The sequence below is a fragment of the Heterodontus francisci genome, chromosome 5 (assembly GCF_036365525.1).
Source record: "Heterodontus francisci isolate sHetFra1 chromosome 5, sHetFra1.hap1, whole genome shotgun sequence".
NCBI lineage: Eukaryota > Metazoa > Chordata > Chondrichthyes > Heterodontiformes > Heterodontidae > Heterodontus > Heterodontus francisci.
This window is the reverse complement of record NC_090375.1, coordinates 198945904-198973864: the sequence shown is the minus strand read 5'-3', so window position 1 is coordinate 198973864 and position 27961 is coordinate 198945904. Positions and strand designations below refer to the sequence as shown.

Below are 27961 nucleotides of genomic sequence, written 5' to 3'. Positions count from 1 at the left end.
GTGGCCACTTTATGTGGGGACACTTAAAAATACCAATGTAATTGTTTCGAAAAGGTTAAAAACATTTTTATTAGCTTTAAGGCACCCAGTCAGTTGTACAGATTCTTAGCCTGTTTTTTTTAAAGAAACATTTCAACACAATGGCTGTAGTGTATGAAGATTAATACTGTTACATTAATATGATTCAGGAATAAAAACAAAATTTACCACAAGAACATTGCAGTTCACAGTCCAGACAGGATGAGCTGAGACGGAGAAAGACTCAGGATCACATTATGGGGGAGGGGGGGGGGGGGGCGCTACTGTGGGGGAGCAGTGAGTGACTGACACTTCAAACTGTCTGACAATTTGCTTTAAATTATCAAAAATAAATCTGAAAAGTTAAATATATTCAGTGTTATTTCTCTTCTGTTTGTTCAACCAGTTTGGATTATACATAAAAAGACAGCTTGTGACCCGAGGTAAACATGGAAAGAATTTAAGGGCAAGCTTTGAGGGTTTTCTTTGGGTCGAGGTGGCTGGAAGTGACCGACAAAGGTTTGCATTATGCAACTCTCAGTAATGCACACCTTGCAATTTGAAATGGCCCCTGATTTACTTTTTTCTTAAAAAAGATTTTTGGGCCATAAAGATTGCAGATTATTCAGGCTCTCAAAGCAGCAGTTGTTTTGTGAGAATCTCTAATCGTTCAGTGAGCTTACACTGCGTTATTCAATCCACGCGTCACTGTGTAAAAGAGGTTGCTGTTTGAGGCATGGCTTGCAACCAAGTGTCCAGGCGCAGGGTAACAGCACTGAAGGATTAGCTGTGGGTTTTTCACACTGACTCGCTACAAACAGCATCAAGGGTCTATGTTCAAACATTAATAAATGAGTCAATGTTTTCTCTGGCACTGAGGCAGTACAGCTAGCGGGAGCCCGAGGCAAAGTATGAAACAAAAGCAAAATACTGCGGATGCTGGAAATCTGAAACAAAAACAAGAAATGCTGGAATCACTCAGCAGGTCTGACAGCATCTGTGGAAAGAGAAGCAGAGTTAACGTTTCGGGTCAGTGACTCTTCTTCGGAACAAGTTTAGTTTAAGCCCTCGCAATAGAATTATAATGAGTACACATTTCTGAATTTCCCATCTGTATAATTCTCAGTCACATAGTTAAACAAAAATAACTATACACAAACTTTTCCCAACAACTTGCAGAAAACATTCTCCCTTATGGTGTTTAAGAATCTGTAAGAATCACACAATGTCCCATTCTAAATATGGGGATTTCCCCAATATTATTACATGGGGGTTCCTGCCAACCAGCATAAATGGCATCTTCATAGTTTCCACCCCTCAAAATTGTCCACTGGTAATTCTAAATTATCCTATCTGGATTAAAAGTATGAACAGCAATTATTGACTGATGCCTTAATGCAGTGTGAACCCAGGGTGCAGATTTTGTTGATTGATACTGCACCCAAAAAAACAGTTCCTCCAGTCAAGCATGGGCTGATTCGGGACAACATTCAGCAGTGAAATCAACTGAATTTGTGCAGAAACGGAACAAGTGCTAGTTAAAGCGACTACATAGTGTCTGTGCGCCAAGTGTCTTTCAATGCCATTTTAGGTTCTGTAGTAAGGAGAATAAAAATCCTTTGAAAGAAAGATTCTACATTCTACTAGTACAAACACAATAGTCCAATCGTGTCAGGATAGCAGCCTCAAAAGAACTATGAAGGAGGCAAAACTAGTTACGATGCAATTGTTTTCAGCCATAGAAAACCATTTCTAATCTAGTCTGGAGAAAAACGAGCATAGTGGAAGGCTAAATGCAAAATTGAACAAAAGCTCAAAACTAAAAGATCTCTATTAAATTATAAAAGGCACATCTCTGAAAGAAAGTTACAGGGCTGCCAAACAAACACCGAAGAGCTAACAGCGGCCAATTTAAAAAAATCCAAGACTTAAAGCACCTAAGGGAAGTGGTCAGGGGTTGAGGATATTGTCCTGAGTTGAGGCAGCTGAAGAAACAGATTAATTTTGCTTTTTCATCATTTTTAATCGACATATGTCTTGTGAAGATTTTGCTCTGTCGCTGAGATTAGCTGTCTGGTGTTTCCAGGAGATCATCAATATATTCCAGTACTTCACCCTGCACAGGAAGAACAAACATTAGTTCTCGGACTGCAGACTTACTCTCCCTTATAATTTTAGGTTCATTCACTGTTAACTGTGCTGCAACACCCACCGATCGATAGACACCCACCCAGTTTTGCTCTTCCTATGAAATAATAGTTTGGTTTTAAATTAACAAACCATCAAAAACTCTAACAATCAAACATACTTCTTCTATTTAAACTCTGACATTTGTTTGCAATGCAGAAAACAGGTTTCAGTCACTTAGTGTGCAGGACTGGGAAAGCACCAGTACACAATTCGAGTACGGGCAGTTTTGTCACTTCCCAATGAAAGCTTACACACTCAACATCCACAATTCCAACAATTATATAAGATTGCAAAAGCAAAATACTGCGGAGGCTGAAAATCCGAATCAAAAACAGAAAATGTTTGAAATACTCAGGTCAGGCAGCATCTGTGGAGAGAAAAACAGTTAATGCTTCAGGTCTGTGTGAACTTGCATCAAAACTGGCAAAAGTTAGAAATGTAATAGGTTTTGAGCATTTGAAAAGGGGGGAGGATGAAGGAGGACAAAAGGGGTCTGTTTTAGTGTGGAGGGCAGGAGAGATTAAATGACAAAAGGTTTCATAGTACAAAGCCAAAGGGGAATGGCAATGGGATTAATTAAATCAGAAAAGATGTCTGGATGAGGTTTAGAAATCAGCATAGCAGCTGTCCGAACACAAAGTAAAAGGGATTAAAAAATAAATTGGGGGGGGGGGGGGGGGGAAGAAAGAGAAAAAAAAACAAACGAGCAAAAAAAAAAAGAAAAAGAAAGTGGGGCCAGAGGTTAAAATCGAAAATATAGTTCTAAATACCAATAATATCGCTCATCGATACAGGTTCCAAATAAAAGGTGATAGTATGACAAATGGTTATTATGCTGAACTCTAAATTAACTCTAGATTTTAAACTCTACATAGTGTTACAAATTAAGGTTAAATTAGCCATCCCATTGTGTAGTCCAGGCTGCAGTTCTGATATGGGCAACTTCAAGTAATTACTAAGAGGGCAGGTGTCCAAATGAGTGAGATCAGGCTATTCGAATTTCTGAGCTACAACATTGTTGGAATTGTACAACCCAAAACCTGTTAGAACGATAGATTCAACACATACTCTCAGTAATGAAATGGAAACTGATTCTTGTTCATTAACTCGGTCACCTCCTACTGTCCAAAAGAAAATCAAAAATAAACTGCGATGATAAAAGTATAAAAGATTTATGGGATTATAATCCACTTTTGTAAGTAATTCATTAAATGTTCAATATTACCAATTTTGAGATTTGCTTTGCTCTGGAGCTCTAGATGTGAAATCTGGGTCTATAAAGCACAAGTGAGAAGTAGAAAGTGTTTTGCACCAACACGACATTTGAAATATATCTGTACACATAGCTAGCTGTGCTTTACGATGGAGTCACACTGTACATTTAACTCTGCTACAAAGTGGTTTCAGCTTCACATCGAAACTTCAACTTGTGCAGTGTAAATTGTGTACTGAGGCCCAAACTGACTCTGAAGCAAAGCAGAGTGGGACTCCCTTCCCTTTGTTCCAGTGACTCTGTATTCAGGCTGCAGTTGTACGGCATCCAGTGAGCAGCAAAAACCACTTCTTACTGAAGCTACAGTTATAGTGTGAACACAGCCTAATTAAGGATCTTCCATTGTACATTCAGATTAAACTTGGACTAATCCTGTGCTAACAAATACTCTCCCCCTGAACAGCAGCTCAGCCAAGAGCACTTAATCCAAACTATTCCAATTAAATCCAAGAGGACACCTTTTTTAAAACAGGAATATATCAATCAGAACATATTCTCAAGGTCATCTCAATATGGCCAACTTTCCTTTGATGTCTTCTCAGTTTAAAACGGTAATTGCACACTGTATGCTTAGCACTTATATGGAGTTTCATGCTACTGTTAGACTTCAGTTTTCTTCTTGCAAGCAAACAGGGATATGTTCACACACATGAGAAATATGTGTTCAATATACAGACTCTGCCCAAGAAAGATTTTAAGTACATTTTGTCATGCTGTCACTATTAGTTACATTTATCACAACAGCTGTGGGTTAAGAGAATGTTTCTGATTTTAGCAAATTACTTTAGCAAATTTACAAATTAGCAAATAACCAGATTTGGGGAGGCGGTGGCGTAGTGGTAGTGTCACTGGACTAGTAACCCAGAGACTCAGGGTATTGCTCTGGGGACATAGGTTCGAATCCCACCACAGCAAAAGGTGGAATTTGAATTCAATTAATAAATCTGGAATTAAAAGCTAGTCTAATGATGGCCATGAAACTATTGTCGATTGTTGTAAAAACCCATCTGGTTCACTCATGTCCTTTAGGGAAGGAAATCTGCTGTCCTTACCTGGTCTGGCCTACATGTGACTCCAGACCCACAGCAATGTGGTTAACTCTTACACGCCCTCTGAAATGGCCTAGCAAGCCACTCAGTTGTATCTAACTGCTGTGAAGTCAATCACAGTGGGTGTACCTACCCCACATGGACTGCAGCGGTTCAAGAAGGCAGCTCACCACCACCTTCGCAAAGGCAATTAGGGATGGGCAATAAATGCTGGCCTGGTCAGCGATGCCCACATCCCATGAACGAATAAAAAAAAAGGTATTAGATGTTTCACCTCTATACTCTGTGATAGCATTGAGTTTAACATGGGTTAGATGTAGGATGCAGCTCCCTTGATTCTAATCAACTGTCTGAATCACAACCTCCGAAATGTCCTCGATGGCTTCAATCTGACCTCAGTTGTCCAACAGCCATCCTTCCACTGCTCTCACCTATCAGTGGCAACAAGGGTGAGTGCACTGCGCGGTCATCATCTTCACTGGGAAAGGGACCTTATGTCTGTGTTTTGCTCGTGATCCTAACCCACAATCTGGGCTGGATTTTGTTTCTCAGTTTGACATCAGGTTTCGTGATGGGGTTGGGGAGCTGGAGATTTGGAGAGGCAGTGGCCACCACAAAGCCAGACGCCAGGATTGGCAGGCCTGATCTTCTCAGTGGCAGTGAAGCTCTGTGTCGGCACCTCCACCGCTCTGTGACAGGACCCTACTTCAAATATTTAAAATACCTCTCTGCTTAAATTCAAATTTAATTCACCGCAATCTTACCTGCAGTTCCCAATCTTGAGCTCTTAGTGAGGCACTCACGCGCCTTCACTTTCCTGTCCAGGAGAAGGTGATGTCACCGAGGTTGCGAAAGTGTCAACTCTGCATGATTTGTATCAGGAAGTGGGGGTAGGGGTCAACTCTGCATTCTGTTGAACTGTTTGCAGGGCTGGCAGCTTTTTAAAAAATGGCACCAGTACCTGCTCCTGCATCAGTGACGCCGCGAACGGCATCGTCAATGTCGCCCCCACCACGTGATTGGGGGGAGCGGCCACTGTCAATACGTTAAGTGACCATCTGCCACGAAATCACGGCGGGACAACAAAATCAAGCCCCCTCATTGGGAAACTTCTGTCACAGAAGAATTCCTAGGTGAAAAGAACAGGGCCAGCAGGTGCAGGGGAACACCACCACCTGCAAGTTCCCCTCCAAGTCACACACCATCCTGACTTGGAACTATATCACCGTTCCTTCACTGTCACCGGATCAAAATCCTGGAATTCCCTTCCTAACAGCACTGTGGGTGCACCTAGCCCACATGGACTGCAGCGATTCAAAAGACAGCTCACCACCACCTTCTCCAGGGCAATTAGGGATGGACAATAAATGCTGACCTTGCCAGGGACACCTATAACCCTGAGAATGAATGAAATGTATAAATTCACAGCCTGATTTCTTCTTCCAAAGTACAATGTATTGAAAGCTGCTCCTTTCCAGACTTACTTATGTTGAATGATACTGGAATTCATTAGAATAAAATGTTCTCAATGAAGAAACCATTGCACCTCATAAAACAAAGGCACCGCTGATTACCAGAGTTACACAATGAAGTTATATCAGTGTTTCCTAAGAAAAATGGATGGGCACAAGCAAGAACAAAAGCAAAAAGCAGATGCTGTAAATACACATCAGGTCTGACAGCATCTATGAAGAGAGAAACAAGAGTTTACGATTCAGGTTAATGACCTGATGACAGTTCTGACGAAAAGTTATCGACTTGAAACATTAACTCTCTCTCCACAGATATTGCCAAACCTGCTGAGCATTTACAACATTTTCAGTTTTTATTATTGGGGAAAAGCTAGGATCTGGCTATGTAATTTTATATTTATACAGTTCTATAGATTATGGCTGTGTGCATAAAGACGTGTATCAAGCATATGCAATTAGTTTGCACAGAAAAGTTTATGTTTCAGTCAGAGCTTATATAAATAATTAACTATAAAATGCTATATTGCTCATTATTCATTGCGTAGAAGCCCTTCCTTACAGACTGCTCCCATTGTGACAGGCAAATTTACACCACTAGAAATTGCACTTATAGCTCTCCAAAAGGACTCCGTTACTCCTGTAGTGTGACTCATCAAGAAATGCATCTGGAGGGAGCAGGAGAGTGGGATTAGACTGGGTGGTTGATATGGAGAAACAGCAGCACGGAGCTGATGGGCTGAGTAGAATTGGTACAACACAGTAACAGACCAGTGACTCACTGTTGAATCAGTTCAAAGAAATCTTTGGCATTCTCATTATAAAGCAGCCTTCAGATGTGGCCAGATTGTTTAAATATCTGGGGTTAAGATTGGCATTATTGCGCAATGAACGCTATCCAAAATGCAAGTCTTGTTTGTAAAACATAGTTTAAATTTCTTTCTTGGTGATTCACTGGGAATATAAAAGGAGGTAGAAATATAAATATCTCATCACAGACCACAGCGAAAAGACAGATATCAGCAGTGCTGGGATATTTCAAATTTATATTTGGGGAGTCTCAATAAAGCCGATGTCCAGAAATTTAAACTGGCAGAGAAATTACTGCAGAATCAGACAACACTGCATCATGCGAGGACAGCCCTGTCTCACCACCAGATATAATTATGCAAATGACCAAATATGGAACAACAAACTTAGTCCCAGAACCTGCGCCATCAATCTTATCCTTCAAAATTTGTGTTTTCTTTTAAACCAACAGGAAATTCTAAGGGTTCCCTGTATAATACTTAAAGCTCCTTACGATTGCACAGTTCTATACAGATAGTCCAGTATGAAGAGGGTAGCTCTTACAAATCTACCCCCCCCAGTGTGAAGTTTACACAGCAAAATTACACACTCACACATACAAGTATCACTTCTATACATAGAAAATCCACTACACACATGGGCGCACATACACAATACTAAAGATGAAGGTATAAATGTTTTTTGGGGAACAGTGCCTCAGTGGGAACTGAAGTTAATGAAAGTACTTGCGTGTCTTGTCCTCTTTAACCTGCAATGCGTCATTCAGTGGAGAGCCTGGTTTAACTACAGCTTCAAGCACAGGCCCAATCATTTCTCTGAGCAGCGCTTTCAAAACGGAAGCAACGCTAACAAATGTGGAATGTTGTCTGAAAGCTGCTTAAAGTCTCACCCTGATAAAACTTTCCCAAAGTACAGTGTCTGTCACCCCCTGGTGGTGATCTGAAGTCGATCAGAACTTCAGTGGAACCAAAACTATGCAAACAAACCGATCACAAAAACAATTAAATTCCCTACAGAAATGTTTGAGAGATGATTTGCAAAACATGCAGAGTAATTAAATTGTTAATAATATTCACAGTTTTACTGGGATCTAATGTTGGAGGAAAACTACTTGGAACATTAAAGTATAGTTTGAGTGATCGGTCTCTGGGATTGTGTAAATAACCTCATCAGCATTTGGTCATCTTTAGCAAGTCATTGACATCTTTCACCACAGTGTAAATTAAAGGCTACTTGGATAAACCTGGTCAAAATCTTATACATTCTTCCTGTTAGGATCCCTTCGCTGTTACAGACTTAGATTCACACAGAGTGTGCAGAACGCACTGCTGAGACCAGACAGCAGGAATCTCACACATTCCCACTTGGTGAGAAAGTATCAAAATTCTATTCTTCCCCCTTCCTGTGACAGCATAGCCAAATGGCAGGGACTCTCCACTGTAAATAGTTGTGGGAACAGTACACTGGGGTACAAGCCTGCAACCCTGGTACAAAAAATAAACATGACACTATCCTTTCAATTTTAATCGCTAATCTCCAGAGTTGGTTGCATTTCTATTTAGGAGCTGTGATGCACAATTCCCTGCACAGGGAACTCCTGGAGATGATGGCAGACATTCCTCTCAAGGAGAGTAGTTGGAGAGAATCATGCATGGAAGAAAATTGGAGGGGGAGGGGTACGATGACCATGTGCCCATGGCAGTACCCCAACATCCCCACCTCCCTGATATCTCTCCCTGCTCAGGTGCTCCTTTATGCCCAAACTCAAATCAGGAGGTGAAGCAGCTCAGCTTCATTCAATGTGACACTGTATCGAACTCACATTGTTTCCCGTCAATAGCCAATGATTTCCCCAATGGTATCTGATACATACCTCATCATCAGCTTGTAGATGCTGTTTGGCAAAATCGTACATCTGCAACTGAAACTTGGTCTGGTTGTAATATCGCAAAGCCTCCTGCGAATGAAACAGTTGAATCAGATAATATTCACACCAACATTTAACACCATCCTCCGGTGATTAAATTACTGTGCACTCAACAATCTGGCCTACATAACACCAGTCACTGCACTCCAAAAGTAATTCAGTTCATGGAGTGCATGAGAAGTTTTAAAAACATGAGATATTACAGAATTGCAATATTTATCCCTTGCTACACCTTCCAGTTTACTACATATTCCTTTATTCATGAAGGTACAAGAGATTATTGCCCTGTGAGAAACCCATCACATTCTCAAAAACCCACAATGGCGAGAACGAGATTATTCCTGATGCAACATGAATTTTACTGTTCTTCCCTCCAGTTCTCCAACTCACTCACCCCTCACTACCCATCTCTCCCATTTCCTCCTCAGACTCAGTCCCCCTTTCATTCCTCCACCCGCGCTCCCCATGAATCCTCACTACCATCTACTATCCAGTTTTGCTGCATTTATGTAAATGGTCACACATTACACAGTTACTCTTGCGTTCTGTGTCCACTGACTGCCCTTCATGTGATAATCTGGTTCAGGAATATTTCAACAGCTATGGGAGACTTTCAAACACAATTTGCAAAATACCAGAAGCTTCCTTTTATTTGAAAGAGAAATTCCCATCCCCTATTTTTTTCCAGATCAATTTGAATATAATTCTGGTGAGATTCTGACACATTAAGTAAGTGTGCTATGATGTATTCACAGGACAATTCACTTCAAGACAAAACATACAATTTTGCCCTTGTACAAGATCTTGGTGAGGCCTCAGTTACAATACTACGTCCAGTTTTGGTCTTCGCACAAGGTGGGTGATATTGAGGTTTTTGGAAAAGGTGTGTAGGAGTCCCACGAGATTGATTACCAGTTTGAAGTATCTCAGTTAACAAAATAGGCTCAAAGAGCTAGGACACCACACTTCAGAGAAATCTAGACTTGGGGGGAATTTGGTCACTATTTTTTAGATGATGAAGGGAATAAATTATGCTTTTGTCCACAGTTTGTTTTCAACAATGTTGGGGAGGCATCACAATTTCAAGTTATGCCAGGCCAGGACTAGGTTAAATTCTAGGCCTTTCCCCCCACCCCCCCCCCCGCCCCCAGAGAACTATTGGACTCTGGTACAGGCTGTCGTTTCATGTGGTGACTGGTGAGTTACTGAATATGTTGAAGTGAGAGTTGGATCTGTTTCAGGTTGGGATGGCGATCACTTCACTTCGGAGACAAGTGCAGTATAACATTAATCATGGCCTATTTTATCTCCTGGATTAGCTTTGATTGCCTAAGGGGGTTGGTGAGGAATTTTCCAGATTTTTCCCCTCTAATTGACCCGAGTCATTATCTGTTTATTTCACCTCCCCCGGGGATAACATGGCTACTGAGTGAATGAGGAGTGTAAACATGATGATATTCAAGGCATTGCAGTTGTAAGGGATACACCAGTGGGTCTATCGCTGTTCCTATATGGGGGTATGAGGTTGTTAAAGTGGAGGACCGTGAGCTGTATAGCCACAGTGCAGAACTACCAAGTTATATGGGATTAGCTGGATGGTGTTTTCCTGTCTGGCATTTTTCAAGGATGAATAACATACTGATATGAAATGACATGTTATATTATTTTCTTTCCAATGACTCCCCAAACCCTTACTCCCTTCCCCCACCCTACAATCCAGTGCAGGTTATCCGCACATTGTTTTCACAGCTAGTAACGTACTGGTCTGGGCAGGAAATCTTCCTCTGTCAGGCCCCACTTCTCTTTATGATACTGGTAATACACCAAATTCTGCTTCATCACTGAATCTTCGGGATCAAACAGCAAGTAGGTTGCTACGCACGGGGCTGCATTCTTCATATTGTCGACTAGAAAGCACACAAACAGGGCAGTTAGAACAACAGCATTAGGTATACACAGTGCAGGAGGTCCATGTTGCACAAGGTCACACCCAGTGTCACACTAAGTTACCATTAGTTACAGGCACAATGGCGCATTTCTCAAAGATGAGCAGAGAGCTCCTGGTGTCCGGCTGACACACCTTCTTCAACCAACACCATTACAATCACAACAGGTGGCTGTCCATTTCCTTGCTGAACAAAATGTCTGTTGCATCTGGTCACATTAACAACCACTGCGGGTAATCTAGACACTGTGATGGTGAGTGGGCTGCCTCTTTCACACCTCTCCCCAGCCTGATTTCCATTGAGGTCAACGGGGAGCGATACAAAACAAGCGGCTGATTCACTATCACCCAGGCTGCACCATCCCACAAAGTCAAGATTTATCCTCCTTTCAAACTAACTCACTGTGTAAATAAGGTGCTGAGACAATTAAAATAAGAAACCATATAAAAATTAATCTTTATCCTTTTCAATCATGACTACGAATCCTAGAGTTACAGGAAACCTGTATTCATAAAATCACTGAATGTTGCAGCATGAAGGTGGCTATTCGGCCCATCGCACCTATTCCAGATCAATTAGTGCCACTTCCCTGCTCTTTCTATGTAGCCCTGCAAATTTTCTCTTTTTTAAAAAAAAATCTGATACCCTCTTGAAAGTTATTATTGAATCTGCTTCTAAAGACCTTTCAGGCAGCATATCCTGTACTTTAATCACTTTGATTTGCGAAAGGACGTAGATAGTGTGGAGAAAAACATGGATTGTTATGTATTCATTTTCTAAAACATTTCTGACTTATCCCAATGTATCTGAAAAGTCTACAGATTGTAATGATCTCCCCAAATGTACATTAGCAACAAACTCAGATTGAGCAACAAGGAAAATGCTCCCTACAGCTTTTAAGATCAGAGGATCACTTGCTGCTGTCGGTTTTCACAAAGACTAGAAACGTAAATCAAAGAAGAGTTAAATCCGAAGTAAGCGTTTTATTTTAGTCTATGTGGCTATCAGGGAACCCCAAGATAAAGGCCAGTTAAATACAACATCAGGCTACAAAGAGCGAGCAAACGCATCAAAATGGAACCTACTCTATAATGAAGAGAGTTTGAAGAGGAAAAAGGATGATGCCAGCAATTATGGCTCTAAAAGAAAAAGAGACTCAGAACTGCAAAGAGGAGAGTGACACAAACTGCTGAGAGGCTCGGATATTGCGGTGATAAGGAGTTCATTTGAGGCGTATAACTAATGTCACAGTAGGCCTTAGCCTCATTTTTTACCTTAGATTATTCTATTTCGCTGTCAAGGTTCCTTTCCTTTCCCCCTTCATGACCGCGTATTTTCACACGAGTACCTCTCCCCTCAGCCAGGCCGCAGCCAACTCCCTCAGTACAGCAGTGAGCACCAGCCATGACTCAGCAGGTAGCACCCTCACCTTTGAATCAGAAGTCTCACTCCAGGGACTTGAGCACATAATCTAGGCTGACACCTCACTCCAGTACGGAGGGAGGGCCTCGCTGTCCGAGGGTCAGTACCGTCTTTCAGATGTGATAAATTGAGGCTCCATCTGTCCTTTTAGGTGGATGTTCAAAATTCCAGAGCAATATTTCACAGAGCAGGGGAGTTCTCCCCTGTGTCCTGGCCAATATTTAGCCCTCAACCAATATCACTTACGTGGATATCTCACTGCTGTTTGTGGCAGCTTGCTGTGTGCAAATTGGCGGCCGCATTTCCTACATTACGACAGTGACCACACTTCAAAAGGTACTTCATTGGCTGCGAGGTGTTTTGGGATGTCCTGAGGTTGTGAAAGCACTATAGAAATGCACAAAGTCCCACAAATAGCAATAGAATAATGACAAGATAACCTGCATTGTGATGTTGATTGAGAAATATATATTGACCAGGACACCATGGAGAACTCCCCTGCTCTTTTTCCAGTAGTGCCATGTGATCTTTTATACCCACCTGAGGGGACAGACAGGGCCTCAGTTTAAAGTCTCAGCTAAAAGACGGCCCTCCCGACAGTGCGACCCTCCCCCCCCGGTACTGCCCTTCCGACCGTGCGACCCTCCGCCGGTACTGTCCTTCCGACCGTGCGACCCTCCCCCGGTACTGTCCTTCCGACCGTGCGACCCTCCCCCGGTACTGCCCTCCCGACAGTGCGACCCTCCCCCGGTACTGCCCTTCCGACCGTGCGACCCTCCCCCGGTACTGCCCTTCCGACCGTGCGACCCTCCCCCGGTACTGCCCTTCCGACCGTGCGACCCTCCCCCGGTACTGCCCTTCCGACCGTGCGACCCTCCCCCGGTACTGCCCTTCCGACCGTGCGACCCTCCCCCGGTACTGCCCTTCCGACCGTGCGACCCTCCCCCGGTACTGCCCTTCTGACCGTCTCTCAGTGCTGCAGTGAAACATGAACTTAGATTATGTGGGTTGAACCATGACCTTATGACAGAGGTCAGAGAGGAAAGACTGAAATCCAAGATGGCTCCTTGGGGACATGTTAAACTCTGCCAGCTGAACTCCATCTTCCTTTTCAGCTTCATTAAATTCAGTTGCACACCATAACCTGCTTATGCTGGGTTAGATACAGGGGTACAATCTTAGCGGGGACTTACTGCATTGCCAGTGTCACAGGACCTTACACTATGACCTTCACCTTCAATGAGACAAGTGACTGAACATCAGCAGAGATGTACATGGTCACTTGTATCAAATTTGCTGTCAATTCGGTTTATATAATTATTTTAAACTACAATCGTTCCTCAAAACCGATTTACTGGTCACAAAGTACTCACGTTTATAATAAGCAAACTGCAAATAGTGGTACATTGTTGCTACAAATTTTTCAACAAGAAACCCTCCAATGACTGGAGTTAATTCATGTTCACACTTCACTTTGCATTGCAGAACCTCAGCGTAATGTTCTGAAAATGAAAGAACATTGTTGTTTACTTACAGACATTGTACCAGCACAAACCAACGTTTAGACTGTTCACATTTATCTGGGTTTCCGCCATTTCACAACAGTAATAAATCCCAGAAAATGCAGCAAAATAAACCAAAGTAAGCACTGTAATTCTCCTGGCTTTAAATAAATTGTGTTCATGACAAGAATCCCATTTCTAATAGCGAATGCCAATGTCAGTATCTAGCCACTGAAGTTAAACGTCAAGGGAGCTTTACTCTGCCCCAGCAGGACTTAACCTGACAGCAGAACAGCATCAGAGAACACGAGGGTGGAGGATAGACAACTGGGAGAATGAAGGCAGGGGGGGGGGATAGATGATGGGGAGAGTGGAGGCAATGGCGAGTGTAAGGGGAGTGACACAGAAGGGGAGTAAGATGCAAAGAGGGAGGTAGGTAGGGAGGGAGGTAGAAGGGGAGAGAGTGGGAAAGACAGAACAGGAAATGGAAAGAGAGCAGGAAGGGGGAAAACAGGGGAACAGAGAGGCAAGCAGTGATTTATTTCATTCTTCCTAATTTCAGCTAAAGCGTAGATCACATTTAGAATATCTACACCAACCTGCTATTGAAGGGTAGAAATCTTTAAATTCCTTCACCTCTCGCGAACCCTCACAGGCAGCAATACACTCATCATATGCCTTGAGGTATTCAGGGATGGCCAGTTCCATGTCTGTGATAGACATTGGGTAATTCTCACCATTGTAAGCTTTCACTGCTCGGATAAAGAGATCCTAAAAATCAAACAACAGCCTGGTTAGCAGGGACTATGGAATATTGTATGGTGTTGTGCACTGCACATGGTGATGGGAGAAATCAGCTTTACAATCACAACTCCCAAAATGCTGGGACCCACAATCACCAATTGGGGATTTTTGGCTGAAGACAGAGTGCAAGGATGCAAAACTGAGTTACCACCACCAGCAAGTTCTATGACAATAAAAGCAAAATACTGCGGATGCTGGAAATCTGAAATAAAAACAAGAAATGCTGGAACCACTCAGCAGGTCTGGCAGCATCTGTGGAAAGAGAAGCAGAGTTAACGTTTCGGGTCAGTGACCCTTCCGATGAAGGGTCACTGACCTGAAACGTTAACTCTGCTTCTCTTTCCACAGATGCTGCCAGACCTGCTGAGTGGTTCCAGCATTTCTTGTTTTTAGTTCTCTTATGACATCTTCCAACATAAGGTTCCGAATAGCACTTTGGGAGCAACAGCTGACTCACTCACCCTCAATGATGCACTAGGCCCAAACCCTAGACAGAGACAGAAGAGGAAAATCCAGAGGTCATCTAACCTTTGAACTTAATCTTAATTTCAATAAAATATGCTATTCAAAACAAGACCAATAGCATAGGATGAGAATTAGAATATTCTCTTTAGCAATTTAGTAATGTTTGTTCAGACAGCAGCATAAACCTTTGAGAGCAAGTCGTATTCTGAAGATTAAACTACACCATTAAGGATGCCTCTGGACAATTCCCAACTAATCCAAAAAGCCATTGTCTTCGGCCCCATCACAGACTCCATTCCCTACCCCAGAGAGCTGTCGGTTCTCAGTCGTACAGCATATTCAAGACCGAGATCAATAGATTTTTGGGCACTAAGGAAATATAGCACGGGAAGATGATGTTGAGGAACAAGATCGTATTGAATGAAGGAGCAGGCGTGAAGGGCCAAAGGGTCTCCCCTGATCCTATTTCTTAAGTTCCATTCCCAAGCCACCAATTCCTTTCCCTCCCCCCAACCCTGGCCTCTGTCTGAGGCTAATCCGGAACAATCTGCCCCCCTATCCCATCCATCACCAAGACCACCTATTTCCACCTCCATAACATCACTCATCTCCATCCATGCTTTAGCTCAACTCCTGCAGAAACATTCATTCATGCCTTTTTAACCTCTAGACTTGACTATTCCAATCATTTTCTGATTGAGCTCCCAACTTCCATCCTCCATAAACTTCAGCTCATCCAAAACTCTGCTGCAAGTATCTGAATTCGCACCAAGTCCCACTGTGCTCGTGGACCTGCACTGGCTCTCAGTCCAGGAACCCCTTGATTTTAAAATTCTTATCCTCCTGTTTAATTCTTCCATGGCTTTGCCCCCCCCTTAATTCTGTACTCTCCATGTTCCTCTGTGGAAGTGAGCAGAAAGGCATGGCACTATGCTTAATGGGAAATATAGCCAAGTTAGGAATAGTAGCTTTGCTGAGCTTTGATTTTAAGTGGCAGAAACCACAATGAAATAGTTAAAAGTAAAGGCAGAGTGTGTGAGACAGTAAAGACTAGCCGACACTGGTAATTGCAAGGACATCTGTTCTTTATGGCCGGAGTGTATGACTCCCTGTGGTTTGAAGTAGATGGACTCATATGAATCAAAAGATGTCCATCCCTGTGTGAGTGATAAGGAGTGCTCGGCCCCTCTTATCTTCGTGAACTGCCACTACTTGATGTTGCTGCAGACGGCACGAAACACTCAGGAATGTACACCTAATAGAGATAGCAGGATGCGCCGCAATTACTTGTCACAGGATAGAGAGAGACTCATGATCTATGTAGGGAGTGAGACCAACATGGTTATTGATGATTCCTATGCTCTTGTTAATTAGCTTGCTTATCCGTTTTGGTTTATCTTGCTGGTACAAAACAATATTTTATTAGTAACAAGTATGTATTGAGAATGGAGTGTATTGTAACCTCAGTAACAGATGTACTGCATGTCACCACGTGGGTGAAGTTGAATTGTATCGCACTGATTGGTTAAACAAGGAGGTGTAGCATGAATCTTAATGTATAAACAGTGGTACCTGTATCACAAACTTTACTTACTCTGGGGGGGGGGACCCGACAGACTCTGGTGGAGTCAGTGCCGCTGTTCTCAGAGTAAGTCCACTGGCGACTGCGCAAATAAAGTAATTGATTTTACCTACACATCCGACTCAGTATATTTACTGAACCAGACTGAAGGCAAAAAGAACTCAGATTAACACCTCCAGTTCTGGCCTTGTGAATTCCCACTTCCTCTTCTCCGCCATTGGTGGCTGTGCCTTCAGCTGCCTGGGCCCTAAGCTCTGGAATTCCCTCTCTAAACCTCCCACACCTCTCTCTCCTCCTTTAAGACGGTCCTTAAAACTTATCTCTTTGACCAATCTCTTGGTCACCTCTCCTAATTTGTGGCTCGGTCCCAAATTTTGTTTGATAATCATGCCTGTGAAGCAGCTGGAGATATTTTTCTATGGCAAAGTTGCTATATATAAATTCTTCTTGTTGTTCCACTTACTCCTTCAGGCTCAAGTGAACACTCACCAGATGAGAGCAAGCAGCTGGTGAGACTCCTCAGGAGCCAGGATCCCAGCGAGGAAACTGTAACTGATCCTGCAGGAGATTCATTATCTTTTGTATTGTTCTCTTTGGAACAGGAGAAATCACTTCGCCTCCAGCCCTCCCTAGGCCTCGGTGCCCACTTCCTGAAACAGGATGCTGTTCCAACTCCTACCACTGTGAAGCATCCGAATAGGTTCGGTAATGGGGCCGAGTGCCCATGTCCTTCCCTGTCAGTGTGCAGAGTTTCTGTTCCAACACATTCCCGCCAATGGTGAGACAACTGGAACCTCAGGGGCACTGTCTTGCCATACTAAAGGATTCAGTAGGCTGTTCTAGTGCTGTAAATACTCACATTTCCAATGACCTGTGTATTTGTACCTCAATCTCTCTGTTTCTCTACTCAATTTAAATATATACAATGACACAGCAACATGAACAGAAAGATTACAAATGGAAATGCTATAAGCATCAACAAGAACCAACTTTTGCCTCAATCTTTATATCCCATTTATGGACACAATGACAATAGATTTAAGCAAGGCTAAAGATTTCTGCTAGCTCAAAATAGACCCATGTTCAATTACTGTTTTCTACATGATGTGCAAGGCAACCAAAGGACCAAAGATAACCAGACTCTGCACATTTTCAAAGTCTGCCAATAACTGGATCTACTTGCCTCGTAATTTTTCATCTCCAAGTCATTCATGAACTCATCCGAATCCGGCAAACTCTTGTAGTAAGCCATGTTCTGCTGCATCATCGTATCGTCAGGATGCTTCTGAAGGAAGGTATGAGCTGCTGATATGGCCTTACGAACATTCTGGACCTAAATGTGAAAGAGCAGAGGATGTAGGTTGTAGTAACACTCACTGGACACACGTTACCACAATCAACAGTGAGAAAACATACATTTAGATCAGAGGTTGCCAATGTTTTCCTAAGTGAGAGCTACTTCTGATAAAAGGAAAAGAATGTGCGTGCTGACCACACCATCACAAGGTGACAACCTACTTGCGCATGTACTCCCGTCACCACCGACGCACAGTGGCAGCAGCGTGTACCATCTACAAGATGCACTGCAGCAACTCACCAAGGCTCCTTCGACAGCACCTTCCAAACCCATGACCTCTACCACCTAGAAGATCAAGGGCAGCAAATGCATGGGACCATCACCACCTGCAAGTTCCCCTCCAAGTCACACACCATCCTGATTTGGAACTATATCGCCGTTCCTTCACTATCACTGGGTCAAAATCCTGGAACTCCCTTCCGAACAGCACTGTGGGTGTACCTACCCCACACGATTCAAGAATGCAGCTCATCACCACCTTCTTAAGGGCAATTAGGGATGGGCAATAAACGATGACCTAGCCAGCGACGTCCATATCCCCCAAACGAATAAAAAAAAAATGTACAAATGACTAAAACGTCCACGACATCTCAGGCAGCTGCCAGCAATAAAGACAGTGCTGCTTAATTTGGCAGAAAAGAATCCCCTCCCCACCTTCAACCCCAGCCCGCTCGCCATCCCGCTCGCACTCCCCTTCACCCACCCCTGCCGCTGGCTGCTCTTCGCTCCACCACATCCTCACTTTTCGCTTCCCTGCACGCTCCCCCCGCTTGCCACTCCCTTGCAGCTCGGCTTCCCACCAACCCCCGCCCGCCGCTCCTTTGGCACTGGGCCCCCTGCTCACCTGCTGCTGCTCACTCTTCCTGTTGTGATGCCAGTACATGGTGATGCCAATAAGTGGCGTTATGTTGCATATGGGACAATTAATGCTGGCAGGATGGCGTGAGCGATCAGGAGCTTTATGCGAGCTACTCAGAAGGGTGATGGGAGCGAGCAGTAGCTCACGATCGATGTGCTGGCAACCCCCGATTTAGGTTTTTCAGAGTTTTAGACAAATCTTTGAGGCAGAGTTCAAATAGCACAGCTTCCTCTTTAACATCAGCATTCTGCAGCTTCATCATATGCAAACCTCCTGCTACACTGCTCAGGGACTGTGCAAGAGCTTAAGAAAGCACAGGCGGAGAGGGACTGGGTGGCTGCCAGATGGACAAGGTCAAGGCAGGTAGTGCAGGAGACCCCGGAGGGCATCCCACTTTCTAACTGGTATTCAGTTCTGAGCATCGATGGGAGAGAGGGGTCCTCTGGAGAGTGCAGCAAGAGTCATGACCAAAGCACCAAGGGTGGCTCAGCTGTGCAGGGAGGGAGGAGAAAAGACAAGAGAGCAATAGTGGTAGGGGATTCTATAGTTAGGGGAACAGCGTTTCTGTGGTCACAGTCGTGATTCCAGGATGGTATGTCGCCTCCCTGGTGCAAGGGTCATGGACACAGGGCATTCTGGAGGGTGAGGGTGCACAGCCAGAGGTTGTGGTCCACATTGGTACCAACGATACAGGAAGAAAGAGGGATGAGGTCCTGCAGGCTGAGTTTAGGGAATTAGGAAAGCAGGACCTCAAAGGTAGTAATCTCCGGATTACTCCCAAGGCCACGTGCTAGGGAGTATAGAAACAGGAGAATACACCAGATGAATGCGTGACTGGAGAGATGGTGCAGAAGGGAGGGCTTCAGATTTCTGGGACACTGGGACTGGTTCAAGCCGGACGGTCTACACCTGAACAGGACTGGGACGAATATCCTTGTGGGAAGGTTTGCTAGTGCTGTTAGGGATGGTTTAAACTAGTTTGGCAGGGAGAATGGGAACCTGAGCGCATTCCAGATAGGAGAATTTCAGGGTAGGGCGATGAGCTGAGGGTACAGATAGACACGTTGCAATACGATAAATTGCTATAATGGAAACTTGGCTTAAAGAGGGCAAGAATGGCAGCTCAACATGCCTGAATATAGAGTTTTCAGGCAGGATAGAGAGGGGGATAAAAAAGGAGGGGGTGTAGAATTAATAGTTAAGGAATCAATAACAGCTGTGAGGAAGAATGATATGCTAAATGAATCATCAAAGGAGGCTATATGGGTGCAGCTTGGAAATTAAAAATGGGGCAGTCACTACTAGGAGTGTGTTACAGATCCCCAAATAGTGAGAGGGAGATAGAAGAACAAATATGTAGGCAAATTTCTGAGTGCAAAAACTATCGGGCAATAATAGTTGGGGATTTCAACTACCCCAATATCAACTGGGATACAAACAGTGTGAAGGGCACAAAATTCTTGAACTGCATTCAAGAGAACTTTTTTAGCCAGCACATAACAAGCCCAATGAGAGGGGGTGCAATTCTAGATTTAGTCTTTGGTAATGAAGTTGGGCAAGTGGATGAAGTAACAGCGGGTGACCATTTTTGACCATAAGATAGTAACATGATCATGGAAAAGGACAAGGATAAAACAAGAGTAAAAGTTCTAAATTGGGGGAAAGCAAATTTTACGAAGCTGAGAGGTGACCTAGTGAAAGTGGACTGGATACAGATACTTGAAGGAAAATCAATGGGAAGCATTCAAAAGCGAGATACTACACAGTGTAGGCCTGTCCCCACAAAAATAAAAGGATGGTACTGCCAAAACTACAGTCCCCTGGTTATCTAGAAGCTGACAGGTAAGAAGCAAGCTTATGATCACAAAAAACTTTAGAAAGCCTAGAGGAGTATAGAAAGTGCAGGGGTGAAGTAAAAAAAGGAAATTAGAAAGCAAAGAGAAAAATTATTGGCAGGTAAAATCAAGGAAAACCTGAAGATGTTTTATCAGTATATTAAGAGCAAGAGGATAACTAAGGAAAGGGTAGGGCCTATCAGAGATGTACAAGGGAACTTATGCATGGATGCAGAAGATGTGGGCAGGGTTCTTAATGAGTTTTTGACTCTGTCTTCACAAAGGAGAGGGATGATGCAGACATTGTAGTTAAAAGAGGAGGAGGAGTGTGAAATATTAGATACAATAAGCATAATGAGAGAGGAAGTACTAGAGGGTCGGACATCCTTGAAAGTGGATAATCACCAGGGCCGGATGGATTGTATCCCAGGCTGTTAAAGGAAGCCAGGGAGGAAATAGCAGATGCTCTGAGGATCATCTTTAAATCCTCACTGGATACGGGCGAGGTGCCAAAGGATTAGAGGTCTGTGAACATTATACCATTTTTTTAAAAAGGTGTGAGGGATAGGTCAAATAATTATAGGCTGATCAGCCTGACCGCGGTGGTGGGTAAATTATTAGAATATATTCTGAGGGACAGGATAAATTGCCACATAGAAAGGATGAATCAGGGGTAGTCAGCATGAATTTGTTTTGGGAAGGTCATGTCTTACTAACTTAATTGAGTTTTTTGAGGAAGTAACAAGGAGGATTGATGAGGGTAGTGCAGTGGTCTACATGGACTTTAGTAAGGCATCTGACAAGGTCCCACATGGCAGACTGGTCAGTAAAATGAAAGCCCATGGAATACAGGGCAATGTGGCAGGTTGGATCCAAAATTGGCTCAGTGACAGGAAACAAAGGGTAGTAGTCGACAGATGTTTTTGCAAATGGAAAGCTGTTCCCAGGCATTCCACAGGGCTCAGTGTTGCGTCCCTTGCTCTTTGTGATAGATATTAATGACTTGGACTTAAATGTGGGAGGCATGATTGGAAAATTTGCTGATGACAAAAAAAAAATTGGCCGTATAGTTGATAATGAAGAGTATAGCTGTAGACTCCAGAATGATATCAATGGCTTGGCTGATTGGCAGAAAAGTGGCAAATAGAATTCAATCCAGAGAAGTGGGAGGTAATGCATTTGGGGAGGACAAATAAAGCGAGGGAATACACAATAAATGGGAGGTTATTGAGAGGAGTAGAAGAAGTGAGAGACCTTAAGAGTGCATGTCCACAGGTGCCTGAAGGTGGCAAGATAGGTAGCTAGAATGGTAAAGAAGGCATATGGAATGCTTTCCTTTATTGGCCGAGGTATAGAATACAAAAGCAAGGTTGTAATGCTGGAACTGTATAAAATGCTGGTCAGGCCACAGCTGGAGTATTGTGTACATTTCTGGTCACCATATTACAGGAAGACATAAAATTGCTCTGGAAAGAGTACAGAGGAGATTTACAAGAATGTTGCCAGGGCTTGAAAGTTGCAGCTATGAGGAAAGATTGGATAGGCTAGGATTGTTTTCCTTATGACAGAGGAGGCTGAGGGGTGACTTAATGGAGGTGTACAAAATTATGAGGCGCCTAGATAGAGGAGACAGGAAGGACCTGTTTCCCCAGCAGAGGGGTCAATACCAGGGGGCACAGATTTAAGGTGATTGGTAGAAGGATTAGAGGGGACAGGAGGAAATACTTTTTCACCCAGAGGGCGGTGGGTATCTGGAATTCACTGCCAACACTCCGGTGTTGGAGGCAGAAATCCTCAACTCAGTTAAAAAGATACCTGGACATGCACTTAAGTGCTGTAACCTGCAACACTGTAGACCAGGTATTGGAAGGTGGGATTAGATAGGGCAGTTATGTTTTTTCGGCTGGCACGGACACAGTGGGCTGAATGGCCTCCTTCTGTCACAATTTTCCTATGGTTCCATGGTTCTAAGACAGGAGCTTTATACTATGCATATCACAATGTATTAGTCTCCTCTCCCTTCTCTATCCATTCATCCTGTGGGGCTGCCTCAGACTTTAGTCCATCTCCACAGTGCAGATTTAAAAGTCAGGAGGGAATGCTGCTAGTGAAATATCAGAGCCCGGAGGAGCCAGGCAGAGATATCAGAGACTGCAGTGAGCTGGGCTGGTGCTGGCCCCACCTAGGCACTAGTGAGGAAATCTGCAGTGGGGCACAGTGCGGGTACAAGGTGGGCACACTGCCAACAGCCTGAAGCAGGGAGATACTTTTCTAGAGTATTTATGACTGTAATAAGGTCCTGTATAGATGCGGAGTCTAATCTTCCGGTGATGGCCATTGCTGAGTTACGAAGCAAGTAAGGGAACACGTCAACATTTAAGTTGCCTGAGAAATCACATTCTCTTCCGAGGAAGCTCTGGGAGCTGAGGAAAGTTGTGGCCTGAAACTGAAAAATTACCTGATCATTAAGTGTTCTCACGATCAAAAGTAATTACTTTTTATTTTCTCTTTTAAAGTACATTGACCATGTTAATTTGGGACATACTAAACTTTCCAAATTGGAGGCTGTGATGGTGAGCACCAGAGTGTCTGCTCCCACTTTACAAACACACTCCAAATCTAACCACTGTCAGCCAAATTTTTCAAAGGCAGCTGGAGATGTACATGGCTGGAATGAGACTGAAGGTTAGAGAGAGAGTTGACTGAATGTCCTTTGGGACATAATGTGGCTCTGTAGCAATGGAACCATCACCGTAGGATAGCAAGCAATCCAAATGGGGTGAATAGCCTTCCTCTTCAGTAATCATCTTGCAATCTTCTCAATAACTGTTGTCATGCTAGGCCCCACCTGCCAAGAATGAGGCACATTCATTTTGTCATGAACATTGATTTTAAACTGTTACTGGAGTGAAGAAAGGACTTGTTAAACAGATCAGCTGTGGCTAGAAAAGACATTTGCATATTAACAGACAGTGCTTGGAAGGACAAAGAGCCTTCCCCTGACACATTGAACCCACAATGAACCTTCATCAGCAGGTATTGTGTGTAAGAGGGGCATTCTAGACACTGCTAAGGTGATACAATCCAAGATATGGTCAGACCAGTTAGTTATATGACTAACCTGCTTGGCATCCTGGGCTTTTCTGAATTGCATAAACAATTTGAACTCAAAAATTGTTTGCTCCTGGACTGAAGATCTCTCCTGTCTGCTCCCATCTCTTTCTCACAAGCCTCTGAATCCACTGAACACACATGAACCCCAAGAGAGAAAAATCTCCTACAGTGAACAAGGTTTAAGAAGAATACTGGACCCCAACGAAAAGCAAGTCTACCTACAATTAAGGACGCTACAGTGAGCTTGAAGAACCATAACAACAACTCTTCACATATTGTCTCAAACCTTTCCACTTTATTTTTCTTCTACTCTTTTCTGTCTCTATTTGCATGAGCGTATCGCGTATGCATGCTAGCGTGGGCGCGTCGTGTATCCATAGGCGAATTAGACTTTAAGTTCAAGTGTAATAAATTTCAACTTTTAAATCTTTAAACCTAAGAAAACCTGCTTGTGCAGGTTTCTTTGCCCTATAATTGGAAAGCGGTGAACAAGGATTCACCGAGGGGGAGCTAAAAACACGGTGTGTTTAAAATTAAACCCTGTGACGGTAAGACCAGGTGAAGGCTGAAAGGAAACCCTAGACCTCTTTCTCACCTGGTCGTAACACTGTGTTCACTCTTTGCCTAATTACCTTTGGAGGGGCAGCAGAAACTATTGAAGAATTCCCCCTCAGGTGATTAATAGGGTAGATTGTACAGAGTCCGTTTCGGGAATGGGCTTGAAGAGGTCAATGACCTTTCACATTCCATGCTCTATATGTTCCATTTTTACTCTGGGTTTTTCTTTCAAACATGCCGATGCTTGTTTGGTGCAGTTCCACCAGCTCCTGCATTTCCATCAAGTGATCAGTCTTCATGTGTGAGCACAGTCAGTGAGCTTGGCAGGCTGTTCGACAGTGGCAGTTATCACAAACAAACCTATCTCAATCTCATGATGCACACATTCCAGCACAGAAAGTGGGACAGAAAGCAGGAGTCGCAGAGCACAGTATGGAGTCTGCCTTTCACATTAATCACTGCACGTTACTTCAGTTCAAGTCTTACCACAGGACAATTACAGAGAGGAGTAATTTCAGCTTCAAGTGAAGCAAATGAAAGACCAAAGATAATTAGGTAGTGAACTTGTCTGAAATCCACTATTAAAATAGCCTTAGAACACTGCTAAAATTAACATTTTGTAGAGCTCTTGCTAAACAATAACGTAGAAATAATTTGGTGCCACAGTTTCTGCAATGTGATCCGCCTTACATTTATTAAAAACTCAGCTACTCCTCTTTATAATATTGGATGACTGCCCGTGAACTACACTGAAGATGGAAAACAGCAGTGGTGGTTTGCCAAAATCGCTCATTGTAATTAGTTGGCTGCATAACTCTGGAGTCTGTACAATGAGCAAGTCTAACTCATTGTGGGGGTGGCAGGGGAATATGGTAGCTCAGTGGTTATGATACAAGTCCACCACCTCAGAGCTTGTGAGTTCAAATCCCACCATAGCAAGATAGGGTATTAACTCAATAAATCTGTTAATTCATAGTGGAAAAAAGGCTGCTGGATTACAATGTAAAATGGTTCACGAACATCCTTCAGGGAAGGCACCAGCACGCCTCGATTGCAGTCTCCCTATGCTGTGTGGTTAACTCTTCATGCCCTTTGTAATCCCCAGGGACAGGCAATAAATCCTCAGGGCAATTACATAAAAATTCAGGAAAGAGATGGTTTTATTTCCAGTGCTTTGGGCCAATCTCTACAATAACCTGTGATGAGTGTTCATGTTACTACCTTTGTCAGCAATCCTTACCGAACACCTGCTGTTACACAGCTTCCTAGGTTGGAGTCAGAGTTAGTCCTGATTCAGATCATTCTTGCTCTCATTTGACAATACAGAGAAACTGACGGGGGCGTCCAGAACAAGAGCGCACAACCTTAAAATGAGAGCTAGGCATTCAGGGGTGAAATCAGGAAACACATTGTTACATCAAGGGCACTGGGAACCTGGATCTCTCCCCCCTACGGATAACAGATTTTTCAAGACTTGAGATCGATAGATTTTTGTTGGGTAAACATATTAAGGGATTATGGAGCAAAGGCAGGTAAATAGATCAGTCATGATCTAGTTAAATGGTGGAGCAAGCTTGAGGGCCTGAATGGCCTCCTTCTGTTCCTGTGGCAAACACAGCTGAAATAGAACAATCCTTACCAGACATCCGTCTTTACAGAATCTCCTACAACTTAAAATTTAGGATTAGTCATGAATTAAACCACAAAAATCAAGAGTCAGAATTAAAAGCAACGACAGAATGACTATTCTCTGTTCTACTTTAAATATATAAAGCTTCTCACATTAAAGCACATCTTAAATCTTACATATTGCAATTGGAGAAAAAGTGTGAACTAGAACGGGGTGAATCCATGAAAGGATTTGAAAGGGCGTGAATTTTGAAGTTAATATAAATGATGGAAATTGCTGGAAATACTCAGCGGGTCTGGCAGCATCTGTGGAGAGAAAAACAGAGTTAAAGCTTCAGGTCTCTGACCTTTCATCACCTTTCTGATCACATTGGAAAACAGTTAGCCAAGGCAGTTTTGAGATAAGAAATGGAAGAATGAAGACAGGATGAAAACAAATTGGTGTCTGTTGTTTTAAGGAAATACATCCTTTCTAGGAGGTCTTGTTGACAATAACACTTGTCATGCTGCAATCAATTATCAGTGACATGAGAATCAGACTCTAAAGATAGCAAGCTTGTCTGATCAAGCTGGAGAGAGATTCAGAATTGACAAGGAACAAAGGGCGGCACAGTGGCGCAGTGGTTAGCAACGCAGCCTCACAGCTCCAGCGACCCGGGTTTAATTCTGGGTACTGCCTGTGCGGAGTTTGCAAGTTCTCCCTGTGACCGCGTGGGTTTTCGCTGGGTGCTCCGGTTTCCTCCCACAGCCAAAGACTTGCAGGTTGATAGGTAAATTGGCCATTATAAATTGCTCCTAGTATAGGTAGGTGGTAGGGGAATATAGGGAAGGTGGGGATGTGGTAGGAATATGGGATTAGTGTAGGATTAGTATAAATGGGTGGTTGATGATCGGCACAGACTTGGTGGGCCGAAGAGCCTGTTTCAGTGCTGTATCTCTAAATAAAAATAAATAAAATAAAAATAAATATAAAATACATGGTTACAGTTCCACCTGGGGAAAGCACAGGGTTGTATATCTTTACTTCTCTGTATGTCTACAGTTTAAAGATATTGTGTGTATCTGGTCCTGGTCACAGACAAGAGAAACCTTGCAAGCCATAATGTGGTTTCAGGAATCGAACGTGTAGCATCATTGGCAACAGCAGCAGGATCTGATTAGGAACTCTCCTGATCATATGAGACCAAGTCCACAGGATGAGTTTAGTTTAGGTAGGAAACTGTCGGCCAGTGCGAGTTTATCACTCCATGGTTTGAGTAACCATAGCACCTCTCAGGAAAGCTCTTCAAAAGAAGCTTATTGATGTAGCTGGTAGCAAGGTGTTGGACACTGTCATGACCAAATCAGACAAACTCACAGAGTTGGTGAGTAAAAAAAAAGGTAAAATTAAAAAGCAGGGAGACATCCGTTAAGATCTGCAGCTCATTTTTCTGTGCATGGAAGTGAAAATGGAGTTGCTGTGTTAACAGCAAGTGCCTATTTTAAAAGTGCAAATTGTGTTCTCACCTTAAAGTAAGCAAACTGCAGATACCTGTAAACCTCTCGCTTCTCGAAATCCTCCAGAGTTTCCCTGCTGGCTTGAGACTGGCGGAAAGCCGGCAAACCCTGCTTGCACCTCCTGAGACACTGGGCTCTCTTCATGATGCTGCTGAAGAGCTGGAGCTCGGTGAAGTTGCTGAAATGAGCCGCTTCGTCCGGCTGCACGGCGCTGCAGTTGAGGTTACAGAAAGCCTCGCTGTCCCGGAGCAGGCGGTGTAGCCGCAGGCTCATCTCCAGGTAATCCACACTCTCCTGCCAGTTCTCCGCCGTATATTGGTCCAGCGCATGTCGATACGCCGATTCCAGCGGCATCAGCTCATCCCGGGGAAAACTCCGGAAACTATACTTCTCATACTGAGCGCGCCCAGCGCACCAGCACAATAACAACACACAGACTGTCGCGTATCGCCGCATCCCTCTCCGCCGCTCTAACGCCTCTATAACGCTACACCCGCTCCGCCAGTCGCAGCGGCTCGTCCGCTCCAACCTATCCCAGCAGCCTCGTCGATCATCGACATCTGCAGCAGCCAATCCAAGTGCAGATTCCCACATATTTCCTCCCCATTGGATACATCGTGCCCAATGGCGGAGCCGGAATCCGCAGCGGCCCCGC

The 27961-nt window shown here is 43.6% G+C and overlaps 1 protein-coding gene across 1 annotated transcript; it reads right to left on the bottom strand.

Moving 5' to 3' along the window:
- Positions 1-41: 41 nt before the first annotated feature.
- On the bottom strand, positions 42-27919 carry crtap (cartilage associated protein). The gene is made up of 7 exons (XM_068032608.1): positions 27316-27919; positions 17641-17790; positions 14206-14377; positions 13478-13606; positions 10498-10643; positions 8683-8766; positions 42-2134 (listed from the first exon to the last, which is right to left on the bottom strand). The coding sequence occupies exons 1-7, from the start codon at positions 27898-27900 to the stop codon at positions 2084-2086; spliced, it is 1317 nt and encodes a 438-aa protein (XP_067888709.1). The 5' UTR covers positions 27901-27919; the 3' UTR covers positions 42-2083.
- Positions 27920-27961: the final 42 nt, after the last annotated feature.